Source organism: Mus musculus, chromosome 19 (assembly GCF_000001635.26).
Source record: "Mus musculus strain C57BL/6J chromosome 19, GRCm38.p6 C57BL/6J".
NCBI classification, from domain to species: domain Eukaryota; kingdom Metazoa; phylum Chordata; class Mammalia; order Rodentia; family Muridae; genus Mus; species Mus musculus.
In genome coordinates, this window is record NC_000085.6 from 61,118,120 (window position 1) to 61,142,656 (window position 24,537).

The 24,537-nt window shown below is 39.5% G+C and overlaps 1 protein-coding gene and 1 pseudogene across 10 annotated transcripts in view; one reads left to right on the top strand and one right to left on the bottom strand.

Moving 5' to 3' along the window:
• Zfp950 (zinc finger protein 950) overlaps window positions 1-22,725 on the bottom strand; it is an 87,005-nt gene extending 64,280 nt beyond the window's left edge. For 2 of the 10 annotated variants that reach the window (NR_131954.1, NR_131956.1), the window contains exons 1-4: window positions 22,586-22,721; window positions 9,319-9,445; window positions 8,888-8,948; window positions 108-231 (exon numbers count right to left, since the gene is read on the bottom strand). Coding sequence is in view for 6 of the 10 variants with exons in the window: in NM_001309216.1 (NP_001296145.1) it covers window positions 695-2,333; window positions 8,888-8,948; window positions 9,319-9,445; window positions 22,586-22,588 (1,830 nt within the window). In the remaining 4 variants the exon portion in view is untranslated. Of the gene's footprint in view, window positions 1-11; window positions 8,949-9,318; window positions 9,446-22,585 lie in introns of those variants that run through there. The other 8 variants (NR_131953.1, NM_001309195.1, XM_017318246.2 and 5 more) reach the window with 6 other exon arrangements.
• Window positions 16,715-17,099, top strand: Gm4238 (predicted gene 4238; annotated as a pseudogene).
• Window positions 22,726-24,537: the final 1,812 nt, after the last annotated feature.

Below are 24,537 nucleotides of genomic sequence, written 5' to 3' on the forward strand. Positions count from 1 at the left end.
ACACACTGATATCACTTTAAAACAAATTGTTAAACAAATAAATTTTTATTCACAAAAGTTTTTCTCATATAAGCATTCATTCCTGTAACTCAGGTGTTGAGGCTTACCTAGAGTTTCTCTTCATCATGAATTGGCTCGTGTAACAGAAAGCCAGCATGTAAGCTTGAAGTCAGAAAAGTCAATCCTTTTCAGTTGGTAGTATTTGGGGGAGATTTAGAAAATGCTGACCTGCTGGAGAAAATATGTCACTTGGAGTGGACTTGAGTGTTTATGGATATGGATATACACCATTTCTAGTTCCCACTCTCTGCTTCATGCTGTTCGGCTACCAAATATTTTCTGTGGCCCCAATCAATAGCAGCTCGATTACAATAAGTTCTTGTCATTTCCACTGACCTGAGTTTGAGTTGTGTTGGATCTCAGTAAACCCAATAACACAAAGGCTTTACCACATTGTTTACATTCACAAAATTTCTAAGCAGTATGAATACTTTAATAATGATGAAGACTATAATAGTGTGCAAAGGCTTCACCATACTAAATATATTCATAAGGTTTCTCTTCAGCACAAATTCTTTCATGATGATGTACAAAGGCTTCACCATATTAAATACACTCACAGGGTTTCCTTTCAGTATGATTTCTTTCATGCCTTTGAAGATGACTGTGGTGTGCAAAGGCTTTACCACATTGATTATAATTCATAGGATTTCTCTCCAATATGTGTTCTTTTATGTACTTGAAGACTACTGTGTTGTGAAAAGGCTTTACTATAATGGTTAAATTCATAGGGTTTCTCTCCAGTATGTTTTCTTTTATGTACTCGGAGATTTCTGTGACATGCAAAGGCTTTACCACATTGATTACATTTATAAGGTTTCTCTCCTGTATGAATTCTTCCATGCACTTGAAGATGACTGTGATATGCAAAGGTTTTACCACATTGATTACACTCATAGGGTTTCTCTCCAGTATGCGTTCTTTTATGTATATGAAGAAGGTTATGAGAAGGAAAGGCTTTACCACATTGATTACATTCATAAGGTTTCTCTCCAGCATGTTTTCTTTTATGTACTTGTAGAGTACTGTGACGTGCAAAGGCTTTACCACATTGATTACATTCATGAGGTTTCTCTCCTGTATGAATTCTTTTATGCCTTTGAAGATGACTGTTACGTGCAAAGGCTTTACCACATTCATTACATTTATAGGGTTTCTCTCCTGTATGGGTTCTTTTATGTACATGGAGACCACTGAGTTGTGAAAAGGCTTTACCACAATGGTTACATTCATAGGGTTTCTCTCCAGTATGTATTCTTTTATGTACTAAGAGATGATTGTTATAAACAAAGGCTTTATCACATTGGTTACATTGAAAGGGTTTCTCTCCAGTATGCATTGTTTTATGTATTTGAAGATGACTGTGATATACAAAGGCTTCACCACATTGGTTACATTCATAAGGTTTCTCTCCAGTATGTGTTCTTTTATGTACGCGGAGACTACTGTGCTGTGAAAAGGCTTTACCACAATGGTTACATTCATAAGGTTTTTCTCCTGTATGAATTCTTTCATGCATTTGAAGATAACTGTGATATGCAAAGGTTTTACCACATTGATTACACTCATAGGGTTTCTCTCCAGTATGTGTTCTTTTATGTATTTGAAGAAGATTGTAACATGGAAAGGCTTTACCACATTGATTACATTCATAAGGTTTCTCTCCAGCATGCTTTCTTTTATGTATGTGGAGATTACTATCATGTGCAAAGGCTTTACCACATTGATTACACTCATAAGGTTTCTCTCCTGTATGAGTTATCTCATGCCTTTGAAGATGACTGTGCCATGCAAAGGCTTTACCACATTTATTACATTCATAAGGTTTCTCTCCTGTATGAATTCTTTCATGCCTTTGAAGATTACTGTGATATGCAAAGGCTTTACCACATTGATTACACTCATAAGGTTTCTCTCCTGTATGAATTCTTTCATGCCTTTGAAGATTACTGTGATATGCAAAGGCTTTACCACATTGATTACACTCATAAGGTTTCTCTCCAGTATGTGTTCTTTTATGTATTTGGAGGTCACTGTGAGTTACAAAAGCTTTACCACATTGATTACATTCATAGGGTTTCTCTCCTGTATGAATTCTTTCATGCCTTTGAAGATTACTGTGATGTGCAAAGGCTTTACCACAATGGTTACATCCATAGGGTTTCTCTCCAGTATGAATTCTTTCATGCCTTTGGGGATGACTCCAATACACAAAAGCTTTACCACAATGAGTATATTGAGAGGGTTTCTCTCCAGGATGACTTGTTTCATGCCTGTGAAGATAATTGGCACATGTGAAAGCTTTACCATATTCATTACACTGATGAATCATTTTACACGTATGAATAAATTTTACAATTTTATCTAATCATAAAGAAGAATCAGATCTTAAGGTTTTATCATGGCGTTCTCCTTCATTATGGGTTGTTTTACATTTTTGATGATACCTATAATGAATATACCTAGAAATAGCATTTACATGGCTCACATTTATAGCATTTTTTTGTATTGTTCTCTTTTTTTAATTAATATTTTTTATTACATATTTTCCTCAATTACATTTCCAATGCTATCCCAAAAGTCCCCCATACCCTCCCCCCCACTTCCCTACCCACTCATTCCCATTTTTTTTTGGCCCTGGCGTTCCCCTGTACTGGGGCATATACAGTTTGCGTGTCCAATGGGCCTCTCTTTCCAGTGATGGCCGACTAGGCCATCTTTTGATACATATGCAGCTAGAGTCAAAAGCTCCGGGGTACTGGTTAGTTCATAATGTTGTTCCACCTATATGGTTGCAGATCCCTTTAGCTCCTTGGGTACTTTCTCTAGCTCCTCCATTGGGAGCCCTGTGATCCATCCAATAGCTGACTGTGAGCATCCACTTCTGTGTTTGCTAGGCCCTGGCATAGTCTCACAAGAGACAGCTACATATAGCATTTTTTAATATAAATTTTTCCACACATTTGAAGAGAACTGGAAGAGCTCAGAGCTTTAACACACTGATTGCATTCATAATTTTTCCTATAGTAAGTCGTACCACATTTGCAAAGTGAACTAGGACAAGCAGAAGAATTTCTACATTTGTAACACCTATAGGAATTTTCTGCGGTGTGAGTTTATAGATATCCCCAATAAAGTTGGAAAACTGGTGGGGTCCATGAGTTGCCTCCCAAGACCTCAGTCAGATAGGGATAATTTATTGAGTATGCACCCCAGGACTGATTGATCAGAGCCACAAGTCAGACTTGGGAGCTGAACCATGATATTGAGTTAAGATCCTACAGGGCTTTTTAAGCCTGAGATCTATAAACATCTGTGCCAAGGTATTCCAGTCAAGATTTAGGAAGAAGGGATTTCCTTATGAGCCACATGTCTTTGTTATACATTTATCCTGCTCCTGTTGTTTTGGGGATTCAACTATGCTAGGAGACTTACCTTGTCTAATATTCATGTCTCAACTTGTCAACCAGGATGGGACTTATCTTGTTTAACATTCATGTCTTAACTTGCCAACTAGGAGGTCAGTTACACACATACATGTCTCTTTCTACCAAGTAGGATCTCAGTTTCTACGGAGGTCTTGGGATCTTAAACGTTATTCAACACCTACTCAAAATGAAAGTTTTATAACAGATGCAGGTGTTTCTCTTATGTTGGGGTCCATCCCAGGCGCAGCTTATAAAGGTAAATACCATAAATGCTTATACACAGGTGCAGAAAATGTTGCTGAGTGGTTGGTTTGGGCCCAAGCTTATACAAAGCAGTTCTAACTGACTTCTCTTGTGATTGGCTTCCAAGAGCACAGAATATAACAGAGTTTGCAATCAACTTGGGCATGAGAAAGTTTCCTAGTAACACCAGAAAAAAAAAAAGAGAGAAATTTCCTTATAACATTAACAACAGCACAAAATGTCAGACTAACCACCCACCTAGGCCTTAACAAAAACCAATTAATTGCAAATTTGTATCACATTCAGAAAGTCTACTCATATTGTATACTACTACATATCTTCTAATTGTTCTGGGAGAGAGAGAGGTACCTTACTTCTTTCTTTCTTTTTCTTTTTTCTTTTCTTTTTTTTTTTTTTTTTTTTGGTTTTTCGAGACAGGGTTTCTCTGTGTAGCCCTGGCTGTCCTGGAACTCACTCTGTAGACCAGGCTGGCCTCGAACTCAGAAATCCTCCTGCCTCTGTCTCCCGAGTGCCGGGATTAAAGATGTGTACTACCACGCCCGTTTTTTTTTTTTTGTTTGTTTTGTTTTGTTTTTTGGTTTTTTGGTTTTTTACTTTTTTACCTTACTTCTGTCAATAGCCCTATGCTCACATGGCTTGTATCCATTGTGACATATGATAACCTTATTTAAAGAGTAACAATGCATTCATGTAGTTTGACTTTTTAATCTTCATAGGCATGTGGTATGGTAGTAAGGTTTCCCCATAACATTCTTGACTCACATACATTGCCCCTCTCATCAAACTTAGCAATGTTACTACATGTATATTAGAAATTCTAGCTTTACTATGGACTATTTGCTTATTAGAAGGTTGTGGACATATACCTATCACCTATTCAGTGTGTATTCCTTTTGCAATATCTAAGTGGTAGGAGACTAAACAAATTGGAAGTTATACAGCATAGCTCTACTAGGGTTATGATTCTGTTAAGGCATTTTTTTCCTTCTTTCTTTGAGGAATGCCTTGCAAATACATCAGATATATGACCCTGAGGTACATAGTTCTGTGAGAATTTGATTGTTGCAGAAATTTTTAATCTCAATCTGGGGTTTCTATCCTACCTTGATCATTCAATTCATGGATAAAAGACACATAACTTTTACTATTCCCAACAAGCCTTAAACAGCACATGAGCTGGGCAGAAATCTTCACCTTTTTGCTATTAGAGTTGGCCTGATGCTACTTGTACTCTGATACTAATACTGGTTCCTCAAGATCTGTTTTCCCAGACACAATAAGGTCCACATGTAGACCCAAGGATTTAGTGTTCCTTGGCTTGGGGGTCGAAGGAGAACCATGAGGGGTTGAAGGTGAATGGAAGAGAAAGAAGCCTCCATGGGTTAGGAGAGTCATAAAAATGTAGCCCTGAGGACTGGCCAATTAGAGTTAAGAGCAGCCCAAATAAAACACAGTAATAACTCCGGACTATCAATAGAAAAATTATTAATCTTTAAAGAATAGAAAAATAAATGGAAATTAATATAAATGTTTTAAGCATACATGGATAAATAAATAAATCCAGGTCTTCGATTTCAATGTTTATGAGACAAAAGCAAGAATAGTTAGATTTCTTGTGAGTCAGGCTAACTTAATCTACAAACAAATCCAGGTGAGTTCAGGCTACATCCAAAAAAACAAAAACAAAAACAAAAACCCTATCTCAATAAATAATAATAATAGTTTTTAAATTGTTTTAATTATCAAAATTAAGTGGTTATAAATTAAGTGGTTATAATGATATTACAAATCCTTTATGACAGAGGTCAAAGGAGAGCAGACCTAAATAAAAAAAAAGAAGCTATATCATCTATACTTTTGATGACTTTAGGTTACTGGACCAAAGGGATGCTATTTTGGGAAAGAGGTTCTGTACTGGCTGATTTTGTGTGTTAACTTGACACAAGTTGGAGTTACCATAGAGAAAGGAGCCTCCCTTGCAGAAATGCCTCCATGAGATCCAGCTGTAAGGCATTTTCTCAATTAGTGATCAAGGGGGTAGGGCCCCTTGTGGGTGATGCCTTTCTGGGCTGGTAGTCCTGGGTTCTATAAGAAAGCAAGCTAAGCAAGGCAGGGGAAGCAAGCCAGTAAGTAACATCCCTCCGTGGCCTCTGCATCAGCTCCTGCTTCCTGACCTGCTTGAGTTCCAGTCCTGACTTCCTTTGGTGATGAACAGCAATGTGGAAAGTGTAAAATAAACCCTTTCCTCCCCAATTTGCTTCTTCGTCATGGTGTTTTATGCAGGAATAGAAACCCTGACTAAGACATGCTCTATATTTTTGTTGACAAACAAACAAACAACAACAGCAACAATATAAACGACTTTAGACTCCTTCTAAAATAATAAGGATCAGCCATAATACTTCAGCTATACATAGCCTATAAATCTTGTTGGCTACAGAGTTCTCAAAATTCATTATGCCATTCTTTCATATGGCATAAGTAAAATGTTAATTACAATTTGGCTATTGATCGAACTAATTCATAAAAAGTTGTTTTCACCTACTCAAACAAAAAACAAAAAATTATTCCTTAACTAATCTGTACACTTTTCACATTTCATACAAATACCTTTATTAAACTAAACATTGGTTGTAAGGTTTGTATATTACAAAATAAAAGACCAAGTGGTCAGTCCTGACAAAATTCACCCTTGGGGATGTTGAGATGGTGAGACGTGTGTCACCTTGCCAGCTAGCTTTATCTTCACTTAACCATTTTTCCAACCCCCTTTTGGTCACTCAAACAAAAAATTATTCACCCCAAATCAACAAAAAACAATTATAAAAAGCCCATAGTTCTAATCTCTTAAGTTGGGGTGGATGGTTTTGGTCATTTTATAAATTATAGATTTGTTGTTATTTTAGGAGATGATTACAAATAATTGTGCTTTTGGAAAGGGAAGAAACAAAATATGGAGCTTAGACTTGGTTATTTATATGTTTCTTACTTTCCTAGGTAAGGGAAAGGGGGTTGAAAAGAAAAAGGGAGATATAAAAATATTATGAGAAATTAAATAGGGATAGATTATTAAAACTACTCTCAAACCAAAAGACATTTTATAGCCATAATCTTACATTGATAAAAAAATTTTATATGTTAATACAAAAATAAGGTTATATTTTGTTACATTGGTACAAAATTTGGTATATTTTATATATACAGATTTAAGGTCTTCATTGTTATAAATCTTTATATATTGATAAAAAAATTAAGATTAGTTATTTTTAGAAAGGCATTGTACCCATACAACTCATTTAAAAATATAAGGTTTAATCCCAGTCCTTTCAAAGGTTGTTATTACAAACTGTTTAGGATAATTAAATAATGTAAGTTAACAGTCAGTCAATCAAACACAGAGTTGTATTAGATACTAGTCTAGATTATCACAAAAATAAATATCCTGGACTGTACAGATAATAGGTCGCTGGAGACGCGGCATTCTTTGCTTATTCAAATATGCTATAAATAAATAACTGGTCTTCAAAAGCATCAGAGATCCACAAAATATGACATTAAACATTATTTCATTATCAAAAGATCTTTTAACTATGAGACATGTCTGCTCCTGACAATATACACTTCAAAAAGGATAATGAACATCAATACCTCTGTGTGGAGTTGCTTCAATTGTGGCAAGCTAGCCACTGGGCAAGAAATGCCCTAACACTATCTGTCCAAAAAGGACACATGGGTACAAGATAGTTGACTGCTATACTCTGGCAAGACAGAGCAATATTTTATAAATATTATAAAAAATATTGGGGACTGTCCAAGCAGTAAGCTATCTCTGCCATTCCTATGATCTTTAAAATCTATGTCTCTAACACTTCCGCATACTCAAATAATGTTTATTCGTTCTCAAATCTCTAATGGGGTTAAAAATTAAATAGTCATAGCATTACTGTAAACTTAAATTGTTTAAGATGTAAAGGTATGTTCTAGGTCCACAAAGGTAATTTTAGGGGAGTTATACAAGTTAGGATAAAAATTGATTTACATATAAAACTCTAAACTTACCAGGATAAAATAGGTAATAAAATACTTTCTCCTAAAATGCCAAATACAAACAGACAAGACTTTTAAAACGTCACTTTTACTTAATTCAATTTCATAATTGTTCCTAGGGTGTGTTGTTCATTATTATTTAAAAAGGAGCCTTTTTTTCCAAATTTTTTATTAGATATTTTCTTCATTTACATTTCAAATGCTATCCCAAAAGTCCCTTATACCCAATACCCTGCTCTTCAACCCACCCACTCTCGTTTCCTGTCCCTGGTATTCCCCTGTATTGGGGCATATAATCCTTGCAAGACCAAGGACCTCTCCTCCCAATGATGGCCAATTAGGCCATCTTCTGCTACATATGCAGCTAGAGACACGAGCTCAGGGGGTACTGCTACATATGCAGCTAGAGGCACGAGCTCAGGGGGTACTGGTTAGTTCATATTGCTGTTCCTCCTATAGGGCTTCAGACCCCTTCAGCTCAAAAAGGAGCCTTTTTATTTAGACACAAAAAAAGGGGAATTGTTGAGGTTTGGTCCACTGCTATTATGTATTGTAATGCTAAATTCTAAACATGAAGGTCTAGGCCTATGAGTGATTTCACACATTTATTTATAAGCTTTTGTTATGCAAACTTTATTCCCTGATTTAAAACTATTGGTTAAATAAAACTGGCTACAGCCAACTACTAGATGGATTAGAGGTAGGTGGGTTTGGAGTGACCAGGTTGGGGGAGGAGAGATGAAAAGGAGGAAGAATGAGTAAAGAGAAGAAAGCATCCATGAGGGGAGAGAGACCATGAGCACATGCCAGGAGAACCAGCAGGTATCTGGGGTACACAGCTGGGGAGGTAGCCAGACCAGCAGCTTAGACTCAAGAACAGGGGTTAGGCACCTCAGTAATTCTCAAAGCCAAATAAAATAACCATAGTCCGAGCCTCATTTATTTGTAAGCTAGTCGGAGATAGTTTAAATGAGTTGTGCTATTCTTAAAACAGTGTTTTTTAACACTGTTGCTTTTCTTTAAAACTTCCAGGACACATTAACATTTTTTCAGATGCATATTTATATCAGCTTGCACATGAAAATTACCTTCCATGTCTTCTGGAACTTTGACAATGTTCTTCAATATTATGGTCGTCCCAGTTGTAGCCTAAAATATAGTACCAGAAAATGTATGATATATTATTGGAAATTAGGCAAAATTCAAATTACTATAATCAGTGAACCTTAGAACTATGGCCGATTTTTCTTCTCTTTCTTCCTGATTCATATTCTCTCTCTCTCTTTTCGAGACAGGGTTTCTCTGTGTAGCCCTGGCTGTCCTGGAACTTACTCTGTAGACCAGGCTAGCCTCAAACTCAGAAATTTGCCTGCCTCTGCCTCCCAAGTGCTGGGATTAAAGGCGTGCGCCACCATACCCAGCTCTTCCTGATTATCACTTGAAATTACAGAAGATCATCAATAACAAAGAAACATTTGTTCCCTTATTTTAAAAGGGGAAAGAAAATTCACAGTCTTACCTATAGCAGTCAGGTTCTTGTAAGTCTCCAGCATCACATCTCTGTAGAGACTTTTCTGGGAATGATCCAGCAAAGCCCACTCTTCCTGAGTGAAGTTCACATGCACTTCATCGTAGGTCACTGCATCCTAAAATATCCCATACATGTGTACAACAGAAAGCATGATACCAACAACACTATATATATGCTTCATTGACAATATATTCATATAATTCTAGTGCTTCCTCCATTTATTTCCTGGCACAGAAGTTCTAATATATTAACCAAGACATTTCATAGGGAAACTGAATAATGAGGTTCATCTCTGTGCCTTTTGAACTAGGATAGCAAAAACTCTTCTCAAGGATAAAAGAACCTCTGGTGGAATCACCAAGCCTGACCTAAAGCTGTACTACAGAGCAATTGTGATAAAAACTGCATGGTACTGGTATAGCGACAGACAAGTAGACCAATGGAATAGAATTGAAGACCCAGAAATGAACCCACACACCTATGGTCACTTGATCTTTGACAAGGGAGCTAAAACCATCCAGTGGAAAAAAGACAGCATTTTCAACAAATGGTGCTGGCACAACTGGCGGTTATCATGTAGAAGAATGCAAATTGATCCATTCCTATCTCCTTGTACTAAGGTCAAATCTTAGTGGATCAAGGAACTCCACATAAAACCAGAGACAGTGAAACTCATAGAGGAGAAAGTAGGGAAAAGCCTCGTAGATATGGGTACAGGGGGAAAATTCCTGAATAGAACAGCAGTGGCTTGTGCTGTAAGATCGAGAATTGACAAATGGGACCTCATAAAATTGCAAAGCTTCTGCAAGGCAAAAGACACTGTCAATAAGACAAAAAGGCCACCAACAGATTGGGAAAGGATCTTTACCTATTCTAAATCAGATAGGGGGACTAATATCCAATATATATAAAGAACTCAAGAAGGTGGACTCCAGAAAATCAAATAACCCCATTAAAAAATGGGGCTCAGAGCTAAACAAAGAATTCTCACCCGAGGAATACCGAATGGCTGAGAAGCATCTGAAAAAATGTTCAGCATCCTTAATCATCAGGGAAATGCAAATCAAAACAACCCCTGAGATTCCACCTCACACCAGTCAGAATGGCTAAGATCAAAAATTCAGGTGACAGCAGATGCTGGCGAGGATGTGGAGAAAGAGGAACACTCCTCCATTGTTGGTGGGATTGCAAGCTTGTACAACCACTCTGGAAATCAGTGTGGCGGTTCCTCAGAAAATTGGACATAGTACTACCGGAGGATCCCACAATACCTCTCCTGGGCATATATCCAGAAGATGTTCCAACCGGTAAGAAGGACACATGCTCCACTATGTTCATAGCAGCCTTATTTATAATAGCCAGAAGCTGGAAAGAACCTAGATGTCCCTCAACAGAGGAATGAATACAGAAAATGTGGTACATTTACACAATGGAGTACTACTCAGCTATTAAAAATAATGAATTTATGAAATTCCTAGGCAAATGGATGGACCTGGAGGGCATCATCCTGAGTGAGGTAACACAATCACAAAGGAACTCACACAATATATACTCACTGATAAGTGGATATTAGCCCAGAAACTTAGGATACACAAGATATAAGATACAATTTGCTAAACACATGAAACTCAAGAAGAACGAAGACCAAAGTGTGGACACTTTGCCCCTTCTTAGAATTGGGAACAAAACACCCATGGAAGGAGTTACGGAGACAAAGTTTGGAGCTGAGACGAAAGGATGGACCATCTAGAGACTGCCATATCCGGGGATCCATCCCATAATCAGCCTCCAAACGCTGACACCATTGCATACACTAGCAAGATTTTGCTGAAAGGACCCTGATATAGCTGTCTCTTGTGAGACTATGCCGGGGCCTAGCAAACACAGAAGTGGATGCTCACAGTCAGCTATTGGATGGATCACAGGCCCCCAGTGGAGGAGCTAGAGAAAGTACCCAAGGAGCTAAAGAGACCTGCAATCCTATAGGTGGAACAACAATATGAACTAACTAGTACCTCCCCCCCCCCCCCCCCCCCCGAGCTCGTGTCTCTAGCTGCATATGTATCAGAAGATGGCCTAGTCGACCATCAGTGGAAAGAGAGGCCCATTGGTCGTGCAAACTTAATATGCTTCAGTACAGGGGATCGCCAGGGCAAAGAAGTGGGAGTGGGTGGGTGGGGGAGTAGGTGGGGGAGCGTGTGGGGGACTTTTGGGATAGCATTGGAAATGTAAATGAAATAAATACCCAATTGAATAGAATGTAGCCTTGCAGATGAAATGCCAATTAACACACACACACACAGAGACAGACAGACAGACAGACAGACAGAGAGAGAGACAGAAAGAGAGAGAGAAGCAAACAGATCAAAAGTAGTGAGCACACATCAGTGAAATTGTACAAACAACCACTAACAACAAAAATGATGGGCAAGCTAGGTGTGTTTGCTCCTGCCTTTAATCCCAATACTCTTGAGGCAGAGGCAGGTGTACCTGATTAAGTTGGATGCCATCCTGGTCTATGCTACCAGTTCTAGGATAGCAAGAGGTACATAGTAAGACTCTGATTCCCCTGCAAAAATTAATCAAACAAACAAAAAAGATAGAAAGAACTCAAAGGTCTTTACTGTGCTAGGGACCTGCCCTGGCCTTTAGAGGAGACCTTTGGGGGAATGGTACTGGGCAGGACACAGTGTCATTTGAAGGTCAAAGACTGATGATCTCTGGTGGCCAGGGGAGAGGCTTAGAACTTGTTAACTCTTTGTGAACCAGAGAGAAAAGAAAAGAAAATCATTTTACACAGACAACACACACACACACACACACACTCATACACATATACACACTACCTGAGCCCAACAACCTATCTCATCAATTCCACAAGTGTTTATGCATACTTACATATACACATACATATGCATGAATGTTCATACATTAGACAAACAGACACACAGATATATAATTTGCTGGTTAAGGCTGAGCCCCAAATGCCACACACATACATTTGGATGGATAGGGAAGAGCCCCCAAGCCATCACCTTATTTCTTTTCTCTGGCCTTTTTATACCTTCTTAGACAAAAGGTCTTTAGAAAATTACCTCATAGATAAAATGTTACACAAAATGGGAGTTACAGAAGGATGCTGATAGTAAGTTCAAAACAGTGTTTCATTTTATAAGCTCATCATAAGTTCAAAGCAACAATTTCACATGGCCTTGTTTTATCATAGTGCACATCTGTGGCCTCATCCTTGGACGTGACTTAGAATGAATGTTTTTTCTTGATCACAAATTTGTCCCAAGCTTATTTCTCCTTCTAGTGTAACTGTGAATGCTCATTGTATTTCTGATTATGTAGCCTTTACTTACCATTCTATAGGAAGTGGGCACATTCTATTCTTTTTTTTTTTTTTACATTCTATTCTTGATTCTAATTTTATTACATATTTCTGTCAAAACAACTAAAACCATCTCCTTAAATTTTCTTCTTAAAATTATTTCAATCAGATCAGGAATTCTATAAAGTCATTAATTCATCTAAACAGCATTAATTCATGAAAGTGCATCTTCATGTTGATCTGCAGGAATAGGGTAGGCTGATGCTCAGGAATCATAAGGCTATGTAATAGTGACAGAAAGGCATATCCGCTGCAAGAAGCAATCCTGGGATGAAGTTTCTAAAGACTGTATTCTCAGAGCTCACCTACCTCAGGTCATGAAAAATGGTGGGCCATCTCCAGAAAATTTACTTGCATGTGGAGAGCCGCAATAACATTTACTATCATAAGATGGCGCTGGCTCCGCAGTGCCTTATGCCACTAAACAAAGAACAAGCTATGTGCGCATGTGCAAGGAGCAAAAGCCCGCCAAAGTCACTAGCCCATCCCCGGGGCATATTGAGATCGTGGGTGAAGTCGCCAGTTGTATATGGACACGTCACACCAGGGGGTATTTAAGCAACACGTTTCTGAGCCTTCTTTGTCTTTCTCATCAAGATGTAATAAAGTTTAACTATGGAAGGATCTTGTGTCCTGTATGTGTGTGTGATGTAATAAAGTTTAACTATGGAAGGATCTTGTGTTCCTGCGGGCAGGAACAATAGCTCAGGACACTTGCATGCCTTCCAAGCCCATCAGCTAATCATATAAAAAGAAAGCAAGTCAGGCATGTTGGCCCACACCTAATCCCAGCACTCTGGAGCTAGAGACAGGTGGATATCTAAGTTCAAGTCTTGCCTGGTCTACATACCTACTTTTAGGACACACCCAAGACTTCATAGAGAAACTTTGTCTTCAAAATCAAAAAACAAAAACAATAAAAATAAGAATATAAAAATGTTAGGGTAGCAAAATAGCCTAGCATTGAATAGCAATTGCTTCTACTGTGTCTTATGTAATTTAGGGATAGAGAATATAATGGTGAGGGCATGACAGCACAAGAAGGAAGCTAACTAATCAGTTTGAACCACAACACACAAAGAAAAGAAAATGGGTTGAGTCTATAGACACTCATATCCCATCTCCAATAAGGAATTTAGAAAGGTTTCTCTTATAAAAGCTTCCATAAGCTCCCCCAAAAGAGCCACAATGGAGATACAAGTGTTCAAGAACATCATCCTATCTAGGAGCTTTTTAATTCAATCAACTACACATTGAAACCTGCTCACTATAGGCTCATAGTCATCCCAATAATCCTAATAGTCTACAACAGCCTGTACACATGCTGTTCAAATGCCCAGAGACTCTTTTGACACTCGAGGCAATCTCTTGATCAGAAATCAAGAAATCAGAAAGCAAAAAAAAAAAAAGAGCTAAATACCTAATAAAAAATGGAAAGAAAAAAAAAAAAAAGAAATCAGAAAGCAAATTACATCTTTCCAACATACAATGACACAGAATACCCTTTCCAATTCCAATAGAGTGAAATGTGTCCACAGTGATGGAAGACTGGATCAAGACAAGAAACCCAACAGGGCAAACACCAAATCCTGTGCTTTTGGCTTCAGTTTCAAAGGGTTTTAGATGGCCCTAACCCTGCAACTTCTCAGACATCTCTCAGTTTGGTTACTTCCACCCCCTATATGCATCTCTTCATGGCAGATTTCTCATAGCTTAGGTATCTTAACATCTTGTGGTCTCAAAATGCAACTCGGGCTTCATCCTCACAGCTTCATACAGTGAACTCTCAGTTTCCTCACTGGGGCTCTGACTTTGCCAAACACAGATGGCTGGAACAGTGCTAAACTGCAACCATAGAGGAATGATTTAAATTTTTGTATCTTTCTTGCTTCTAGTACCAGCACAATATGGTTGATACTGTCAAGTTTTGCTTCTAAATTGAGATGGAACCCACATGCTTAAACCACAGTTGCACCAGGTTTTATATGAAGTTCCTTCCTGGGACTAGGAATCACTTTGAGTGTTACCCTTGGGGCTTAGGCCTCAAATCCAGAGCAAGGTCCTTCTCTTTAATGGTGCTAATTTCCTTGATGATTCCTGCCTCTGTTTCAACATTTGGCTGCCATCTGAAACTTCCCAGTGCTGTTTTTCTCTATAAGCCATAGACTTTGTATTTATTTCTGTCCAACTTGTTGCTTTTTTTCACTGTACTCCTCAATGAGTCATAACTATCCAACAGATTCAATCTAAGAAATCAGCCCCCTGGGGCTGGAGAGATGGCTCATCGGTTAAGAGCACTGACAGTTCTTCCAAAGGTCCTGAGTTCAAATCCCAGCAACCACATGGTGGCTCACAACCATCTGTAATGATATCTGATGCCCTCTTCTGGAGTGTTTGAAGACAGCTACAGTGTACTTACCTATAATAAATAAAAAAATCTAGAAAGAAAGAAAGAAAGAAAGAAAGAAAGAAAGAAAGAAAGAAAGAAAGAAAGAAAGAAAGAAGGAAAGAAAGGAAGGAAGGAAGAAAGAAAGAGAGAAAGAAGTCAGCTCATTATTTTTTAATTCTGCCTTATTCAGATCCTCAGGACATAGCCAGAATAAGAAAGACTTTGGGCCAAAATACCACACAAATGACCTCTGGCTGAATTTATCATGGAGTCTACTTTCCACTGAAATCCTATGACTTTGATTTCTTCTGTCTGCATTACTATCAACACATTGATCTTCCAGGTACTATAGGATAGCCAATTAAGTTCTGTGTGTACATGCCTTTTGCCATCTGAAGTCCTTATGTTTTCCACATTTCACCCAACGAGAACATTTTCAGGTTCTGCTCAGCAGCAAAATCACTTTTTGCCTTCCATTTTCTCTAACTTGCTAATGTGCTGCTGTGATTAAATCTTCTAACCAAACCCATCTCAAGCAATGAACAGGTTTTTGTTTTTGTTTTGGGTTTTTTGTTTGTTTGTTTGTTTCTGTTTTTTGGATAGTTTTGTCAGATCGTTTTGAGAGCTTAGGATAGAAACTCATACCAAAAAATGAAGGAAAAAAAACATGGACAAACACTGTTTCCTGGATTGCCCTCTTGCTTGGTCACTGTCTCATGCTCAGCTAACTTTCTTATCCAGCCCAGGCCCACTGGCTTAAGGATCCTGCCACCCTCAGTAGAAAAGCCTTTCTACATCAATCATCACTCAACACAATCCTTCACTGACACTGACACAGCATCCAGCCATTTTGATAAGGACATGCCCTCAAGTGAGACTCCCTCAGATGACTGTAGGATCTAAAATGCTGACAACTGAAGCTACTTAGGACGCACAGACAATAATATATGAGGAAATTTAAAAAACCCAAATCCAATGTCTTAACCATATCAATCACTTCAGTAGCAAAAACCCAAACATTGATGACTGTAACAACCAGAAGTCACAGTTTCCAAGAAGTGAGAAGAGGCAAGTCTTTAGGATCAAGAAGAGAAAATTAAAATTGTTTCTCCACAGAAAGTCCCCAAACCAACAAAAATGCAAGGAACTCATAGCATAATATAAAACTTTCAGAAGACAAAAATCAGTGCCATATCATTTTCCAGAGACACAGCAATATAATTAAATTATAATTAATAAAAATCACACAACATAGATGGCACCACTGATAAAAGTAAACACAAAGACAGACCTATAAATATAACACTGTCCTTTAAACAAGAACGGCAGGATTATAGTCAAAATCAAAATCAAAGAAATCACTGGCCAGCACTCACCCATGCACTCTGGTTCACTCCTTTGCCAGTAATAGAAAATGGACTGGGGGTGGAGGGCTATTTGATTGGAGAGATTCACTTAAAGCATACAAATGTTTTCAATGGAGAAAATAATTTTGACTACTAAAAGTATCTCATTCTTTTATGATAAAGGAAAGGATGCCCTTTCTTTTTTCCAATATCTTAGTGAGGCTTCAGTGGTCCACACTACTCTCTGAGCTTCACCATGCCATCTAAAGATGACAAGAAGAAAGATGACAGAAAGTTGGCCAAAACAAAGACAAAGACCCAGTAAATAAATCTGGTGGCAAGGCCAAAAAGAAGAAGTGGTCCAAAGGCAAAGTGTGGGACAAGTTGAACAATCTCGTCCTGTTTGACAAAGCTACATAGGACAAACTCTGTAAGGAAGCTCCCAACTATAAGTTATTACTCCAGCTGTGGTCTCCAAGAGACTGAAGGTTCACAGTTCCTTGGCCAGGGCAGCCCTTCAGGAGCTACTTAGTAAAGGACTTATCAAGCTGGTTTCAGCAGAAACACAATGGGTGAAGATGCCCCAGCTGCTGGTGAAGATGCTTGAACAGGTTCAATCAGCTGTACATTTGGGAAAATAAAACTTTATTGAATCAAAAAAGAAAAGAAAAGAAAAGAAAAGAAAAGAAAAGAAAAGAAAAGAGGGGAGGGGAGGGGAGGGGAGGGGAGGGGAGGGGAGGGGAGAGGAGAGGAGAGGAGAGGAGAGGAGAGGAGAGGAGAGGAGAGGAGAGGAGAGGAGAGGAGAGGAGAGGAGAGGAGAGGAGAGGAGAGGAGAGGAGAGGAGAGGAGAGGAGAGGAGAGGAGAGGAGAGGAGAGGAGAGGAGAGGAGAGGAGAGGAGAGGAGAAGAGAAGAGAAGAGAAGAGAAGAGAAGAGAAGAGAAGAGAAGAGAAGAGAAGAGAAGAGAAGAGAAGAGAAGAGAAGAGAAGAGAAGAGAAGAGAAAAGAAAAGAAAAGAAAAGAAAAAAGAAAAGGATGTCTATTATAGTCACTTAGAAAACATTTTGTTTCCTATGATTGATGCTTGGATATCTGCACCAGTGTGAGGAAATGCAAAATTTTAAAAACTAAATACAAGAAAACAGACTTTTAAAGAAAGTGTAGGTGCTGGTGAGATGGCTCAGCGTTAAGAGCGCCGACTGCTCTTCCAAAGGTCCTGAGTTCAAATCCCAGCAACCACATGGTGGCTCACAACCATCCATAACAAAAATCTGATGCTCTCTTTTGGAGTGTCTGAAGACAGCTACAGTGTACACACATATAATTAATAACATTTTTATGTGTATGCTTATGTGTATGCTTAAAGAGAAGTTCAGTTCCTCCTCCAGATTCTTGATTGCCTCGGTCTGTGACCCTCCACCCCCCCCCCCCCAAAATGGCCAGGTTGTACTTTTTACTGATCTTCTAAAATTGATTACCTGACTATTTGTTGCTAATGTCAACTATTGTCAAAGCAGGAAAGCTCCCATTTTACTTCCTTCCAGCCCTTTCTGTGCTGTGACTACATCAGCTTCAAAGTTGATCAGTGTACTCAATTCTTACTTATGGCACTATTTATCTATAATTCCCCCCAAAATTCAGGAAGGTTGGAAGACATTCATTCACTAATCTCTTTCCTTTTGCACTGGCTAGTCAGGGCCAGCATGAAAGGAGTTGTAAAACTGTCTTCCAGGCACAGAGTAACAGAGGCCAGATTAGATGTGTTCAAAGTAAGTCTTAACTACGTACCCTAAGTAATGGCTGAGCTTCAGGAGATGTTGCTTTAAACAGAAATAAATATGAAAGCCCTTGAGAAAAAGAAATAAAACTTCCTTTTAGCATATGACATGTGATTGTCATTTTTTTTTCATGAGCCAATAAAACCTCTGACTTTTAATGAGTTGCTAGAAAGCCAAAAAATCTGCAACATTTCTATAGGAACACTCTTTCCTTGCATATTAGATGACAGAATTCTTTTTCCAGTCTAAGTACAAAATCAATGGAACCCTTCTTAAAAATGACAGCTGAGTAGATCTCATATGTCATTGATCAAGATGTTCTTTTAAATTCACTTTACATCCCAATATCAGTTCCTCTCATCCCAGTACCCCCTCATGCAAATCCCCACCCTATACCTCCCTCCTCATCCCTTCACGCACTACCCCCTACCCCTATCCCTGCCCTCCCCACCCCACACATCAACTCATGGCAGCACTAGGTGCACCCTCTCACCTATTGAACCTGGCTAGGGGAACAGGATCCACAGGCAGGCAACAGATTCAGGGACAGCTCCCCCTACCCCTCTCTGCTCCAGTTGTTGGGCCAAGCTGCACTTCTGTTACATATGTGCAGGGGGCTTAGGTTCATTCTTTGGTGGGTAGTTCAGTCTCTGGAGGACCCCAAGAGTCCAGGTTAGTTGACTCTGTTGGTCTTCCTGTGGAGTCCCTGTCCTCTTTGGGTCCCTCAATCCTCCCTCAACTCTTCTGTAAGACTTCCCAAGCTCCATATGTTTGGCTGTGGGTCTCTGCATCTCTTCCCATTGGCTGCTGGGTGGAACCTCTCACAGGGCAGTTATACTAGACTCCTGTCTGCAAGCATAACAGAGTATCACTAACAGTGTTAGGGATCAGTTCTTGCCCATGGGATGCATCTCAATTTGGGGCAGTCATTGGTTGGCCAAGGAATGAAATTCTTTTGCCTTTTTTTTTATTAGATATTTTCCCCATTTACATTTCAAATGCTATCCCCAAAGTTCCCTATACCCTCCCCTCCCCCGGCCCCGCTCCCCCACCCACACACTCCCACCTCCCAGCCCAGGCATTCTCCTGTACTGGGGCATATAAAGTTTGCAAGACCAAGGGGGCCTCTCCTCCCAACGATGGCCGACCAGGCCATCTTCTGCTACATATGCAGCTAGAGACATGAGCTCAGGGGGTACTGGTTAGTTCGTATTGTTATTCTACCTAGAGGGTTGCAGACCCCTTCAGCTCCTTGGGTACTTTCTCTAGCTCCTCCATTGGGGGCCCTGTGTTCCATCCAATAGCTAACTGTGAGCATCCACTTCTGTGTTTGCCAGGCACTGGCATAGCCTCACACAAAACAGCTATATCAGGGTCCTTTCAGCAAAATCTTGCTGGCATATGCAATAGTGTCTGGGTTTGGTGGCTGATTATGGAATGGATCCCCAGGTGGGGCAGTCTCTGGATGGTCCATCCTTTCATCTTAGCTCCAAACTTTGTCTCTATAACTCCTTCCATGGTATTTTGTTCCCTGTTCTAAGGAGGAATGAAGTATCCACACTTTGGTCTTCCTTCTTCTTGATTTTCTTTTGTTTTGTAGATTGTATCTTGGGTATTCTAAGTTTCTGGGCTAATATCCACTTATCAGTGAGTGCATATCAAGGGACTTCTTTTGTGATTGGGTTACCTCACTAAGGATGATATCCTCCAGATACATCCATTTGCCCAAGAATTTCATAAAAGGGAATGAAATTCTTAATGACTGGGAAACATTGGAAATAAAAACATGTAAGAGATTAGAGCAGTGGTACATAAAGAAAATGAAATTTAAAAATACCAATAATTGACTTTTTCAAAAGACAAATATAATTGAAAATGCATATAGGTATAATGACTTTGAAAAAGAACAGGCCCTTCCCTGGTAGAAGGGAAGATAATAAGATAATAATGAGATACTCTTTGACCTTTTCCCTGTGTGTAATGTTAGTTTCTGATATCTGTCTCAGATTTCTGAACTGACTTAACTGTGTCAAGGAGGATTTCACATATCTGCATAGTACAATCTTTTAATTGGAAATTTAATATTCATTGGCTCAAGCTAATCTTCATAAGTTGTATACCCATCAATCTAGTCTGTTTTCATTCACATGCTTGAATTAATAGATGCTGGAAAATTACAAAATTACTTACCCTGCCTGAGTCAGTTCCTTCTTCATAATGGTGACCTCTGCAGCTGACTACCTTAAACTTTAGTATGTGATCTAGCTCTTGTCTATCCTGTCTCACCCTGCAGTGTGTACAATAAACTGTTCTTCCTATTCTGGTCTGTTCTGCCATGCTCCACAAACAAATCCTTTTCCTGTTACTGCAATGGACAGTTCAATACATGACTCTAATGGGAAATTTAAAAACTCTGTTGTGGTACAGCCTTTTAAGTAAAGAACTTGGGAAGTTTAATCAAGAGGAAAGCAAGGTCATTGCCCTGGGGAGCAATGTGACCTGAGTCAACATAGCTTATCTCAGAAATATTTTTCTAAAAGGCTGAAAATGAAGCTGTCCTAGAATAAACATGTCTTCCCATGGAGAAATCACTGTACACAAAAAAGTTTAGTTAAGAAAAATGTCTTTAATGACAGGATGCATGCAGTGCTGGCTAATGTTCAAAGAGGAGGCAGCAGAGAAGAGATTTTACATTCCACATTTGCTGTCACCCTTAAGTGTCTTTTAGGTTCAGGCCTCAGGTTATGTTTTGAACAATTTAAATATGGACTGGAGTCTGCAAGTCTAGCCACTTAAATGGGAGATTTACACAGCAAAGATACTAACATAAATATTTAAGTATACCAGGATTTCTCTGTGTAGCCCTGGCTGTCCTGGAACTCACTCTGTAGACCAGGCTGGCCTCACACTCAGAAATTCGCCTGCCTCTGCCTCCCAAGTGCTGGGATTAAAGGTGTGCACCACCACTGACCGACCAGCAGATTATTCTTGAGTAACAAGGTTCTAAGTGGAAGATCCCTGAGGATGAAAAGGATAGGAAAAGTAGAAGGTAGAAAGTATAAAAGCTAGGTATGGGAGGTCTCACACAAACTATGTCTTATGCTAAGTAAGCTTCTTAAGAATAGCATCTTGTATACTACTAACAAGGGAAATGGAAAAAAATGGTAGACTTCTATGAAATCAGCAGCAACTATCATACAATGGGACAAACTCAGAAGGTGTCTAATAAACAGCGGTCCAAAGCAGGACACAGGGTATCTCAAGAACATTACTGACAGTGGATTTAGGACTGATAGCCACAGTCCCATGTGGTAGGAAGAGTTGGTTCAGGATGTGAAGCAACCCCTCCCAGAGCCCCAGACCACTAACAGTTCTCACAAGCATATCCCTTGCTTTAGAGGAGCTCTATTTTATTCTCAATTCATCAGGTCCTTAGGAAAAACTCTCCAGGTCCAGGCCTCAGTCTGCTACTGGCTCTGAAAAGCATGTTCCTGGGTTTCCTTCTCCATATCTGAGGGCCTCATGGAAAGCCTTGCTTGATTAAGCTAGCCCTTGACACAACAATGTTTTTTGTTTTCAAATGGTTGTCACCTGGTGTAGTCTTGCCTGTGTGGCAGAACTATGGTTTTCTCAAGAAGAAAACTGGGTCTTTATGGCACACCAGGCTTTAATGTTGGTTGTGACCATGTAATGCCTCCTTGAGCAGTTTGCTAAAGGCCTGCTCTTTTATATGAGGATGGGCTTAGTGGCTAGTTGTAAATAAGAGGTGTCTTCTTTGCTATGGTCTAGAGCCAAATTTCTGGATAATCTTCGTGAATAAACATGTGTATCCTAGTATCCTAATCTCTAACAGGTCTGGTTAGCACACTACTTATCTGTGGAGTGTTTATAGCAGTTCTCCCTGAAGTAAATTCTACTATCTCCTAAGCATTGGTAGATCCTTTACATCATCAATTCTACTCTTCTACATCTCAGCTTAATATTGGATTGCTACCCAATGCATGAGATGCCTTTTACAACCTCCACAAACTTAAGTCCAAATGGATCTTACATCTAAATATTAAATGTAGAAGACAAAAGGGAAACTAGGGCTCTCCGAGTTTGGCATCCTGCCAAGGATGTTTCTACACACAAGTCCCAACTCTAAAAGTTTTGCCCAGTCACAGCTCCCATAGTGAAGTTATTCAGTGGCTACCGCCGGATCCAGGGAATGACTATGACCACAAGGGACCTGACAGGTAGCCGCATCTGGCTGACACTTCCCACCTAGCCCCAGGGAAGACCCACCACAACAGCTCCCGAGGCTCAGCAGCCTGCTCTTCCCCATTGTGGGCAGTGACCCTGTGCTCACCATGTCGCGACTTCAGAGCGTCCCTCACAGTACCCAGTAGCAGAGTTCAGAGTACATCACACAGAAACCTTCAAGACTGCTCAGTCTCAGAGCGGAACTTGCTGCTCGACACCCGGATGAATCCTCCTCCTTTTCTGACTGGCAGGTCCATCTGAAGCCTCTGATTGGCCAGTGAGTCTTGTGTGACTTGAGCACCTCCCTTAGGGTAAGAGCGTGCTGACGTACACAACTTAGAAGTTCCCGGTTCAGGCTTCCAGTCCAGGGCAAAAGGTTTTCCAGATGTGCAGAGATGTACATTTCAGTAGCACTTGTGCCTGTCCTCCAATATCCTACCTGTCTGTCTTCCCACCCAGCCCCGCGGGAGGAACCACCACTCCAGTTTCCGCTGCTCAGCCACCTGCTCCTCCCTTTGTGGCAATAGATCCTGCACTCACTACCTTGCCACTTCAGCCCTTGCTTGAACTCCCCTCAGTACTCCGGAGGCACTTCCTTCTTCCTCCTGGAATAGCCTTTACATAGCCCATTACTCAACTTGCAGTAGAGTTTTCAATCTGGTCCTCAAGTGGAAGGATGCCCAGGGTATTAACAATTAAAGAGAGATTTTAGGAAATAAGATAATAAGATGTTTAGGTAAACTGCAGCAGCTATTTTTCACCTGGTAAGTATGAGACAACGCTGGGGGACAAAAGCAAGAAATAGATGACAAACACTATGGAGCACTATTGTTAGCCAGCACATCTTCCTCCTTGGGAAGGTGGAAAAAAACTGACTGATAGTTACCTGACCCTCGGGAAAGTCCCAGGTAGAGTTCAAATACCTGTCATGCTTGCTAGCCAATAGGTTTAAAGGTCAATATGCTTAGCCAATAAGGTTGAGGTATAATCTTGCTGGTGTAACCTGTGCTCCTAAAAAGTATAAAAACTGTAATGGCCATTTGGGGTCGCCTTCTTATTAACTCGTCTCAATGCTCTGGAAAATAAACCTCTTGCTTTTGCATGGGGTGGTTTGGGTGGGAAAGAAGTCCTCTTTGAAGATGAGCTCCACTTGTATAAGGTTGATAATAAAAACAAAATAAAAAAGCTCAACAAGAAGAAGAGAAAAACCCAGCATGTTGTTTTCTGACATTTCCTGTACTTCAATTCTCCTAGAAAGAGTGGGGCCAAAAACTTTCTGAATCACGTTGGGCTGTACTTAAGGACAATAACGCATTCACACACTTTTCTCCCATTTAATTTATCCTAGACATTGTATTCCAGCAAACCTTCAGAGGGCAGTGGGGAAATTCCTTTCACCCCTATCATATTCTACCCTGCCCTGCTGCACATCAGCTCAGTGGCTTACCAATGGCAAAGTTTTAGTGCAGTTTAAAAAAAAAAAAAAGTTCAGGGGTACAGTGTTTCTGAACAAAAAGAACTGCACTAAGTCCATTATAAGACACAAAATAGCTTTGAGAATAGGTTTGATAATTTTTTATAAAGAAAAAAATTTAAGATTTATTTATTTATTTATTTATTAATGCACATTTAGTACACTGTAGTTGTCTTCAGACACACCAGAAGAGGGCATTGGATCCCATTACAGATGGTTGTAATCCACCATGTAGTTTCTGGGAATTGAACTCAGGACCACTGGAAGGGAAGTCAGTGCTCCTAACCTCTGACCCATTTCTCTAGCCCTCAATAATGTTTCTTAATGAATCCATCCTATAATTACAGGGTAAATCAACACTTGCTTTCAAAACTTAAACAGTTGTGAAGCCATTTAATAACAACTAATATTTCATTCACAGTTTGTCAAGCTTCTTGTGCATGTCTCATGCTGCCATGTTTAAAAGAAGAAAAGATGCCTTTACTTCCATGAAAGTTGTAGTAAATACATTTTTTGAACCGAAGTTCTAGTGATGTCTGTATTCATCAGACTTCAAGACAAGGGAAAAAGAGACCCATACTTTT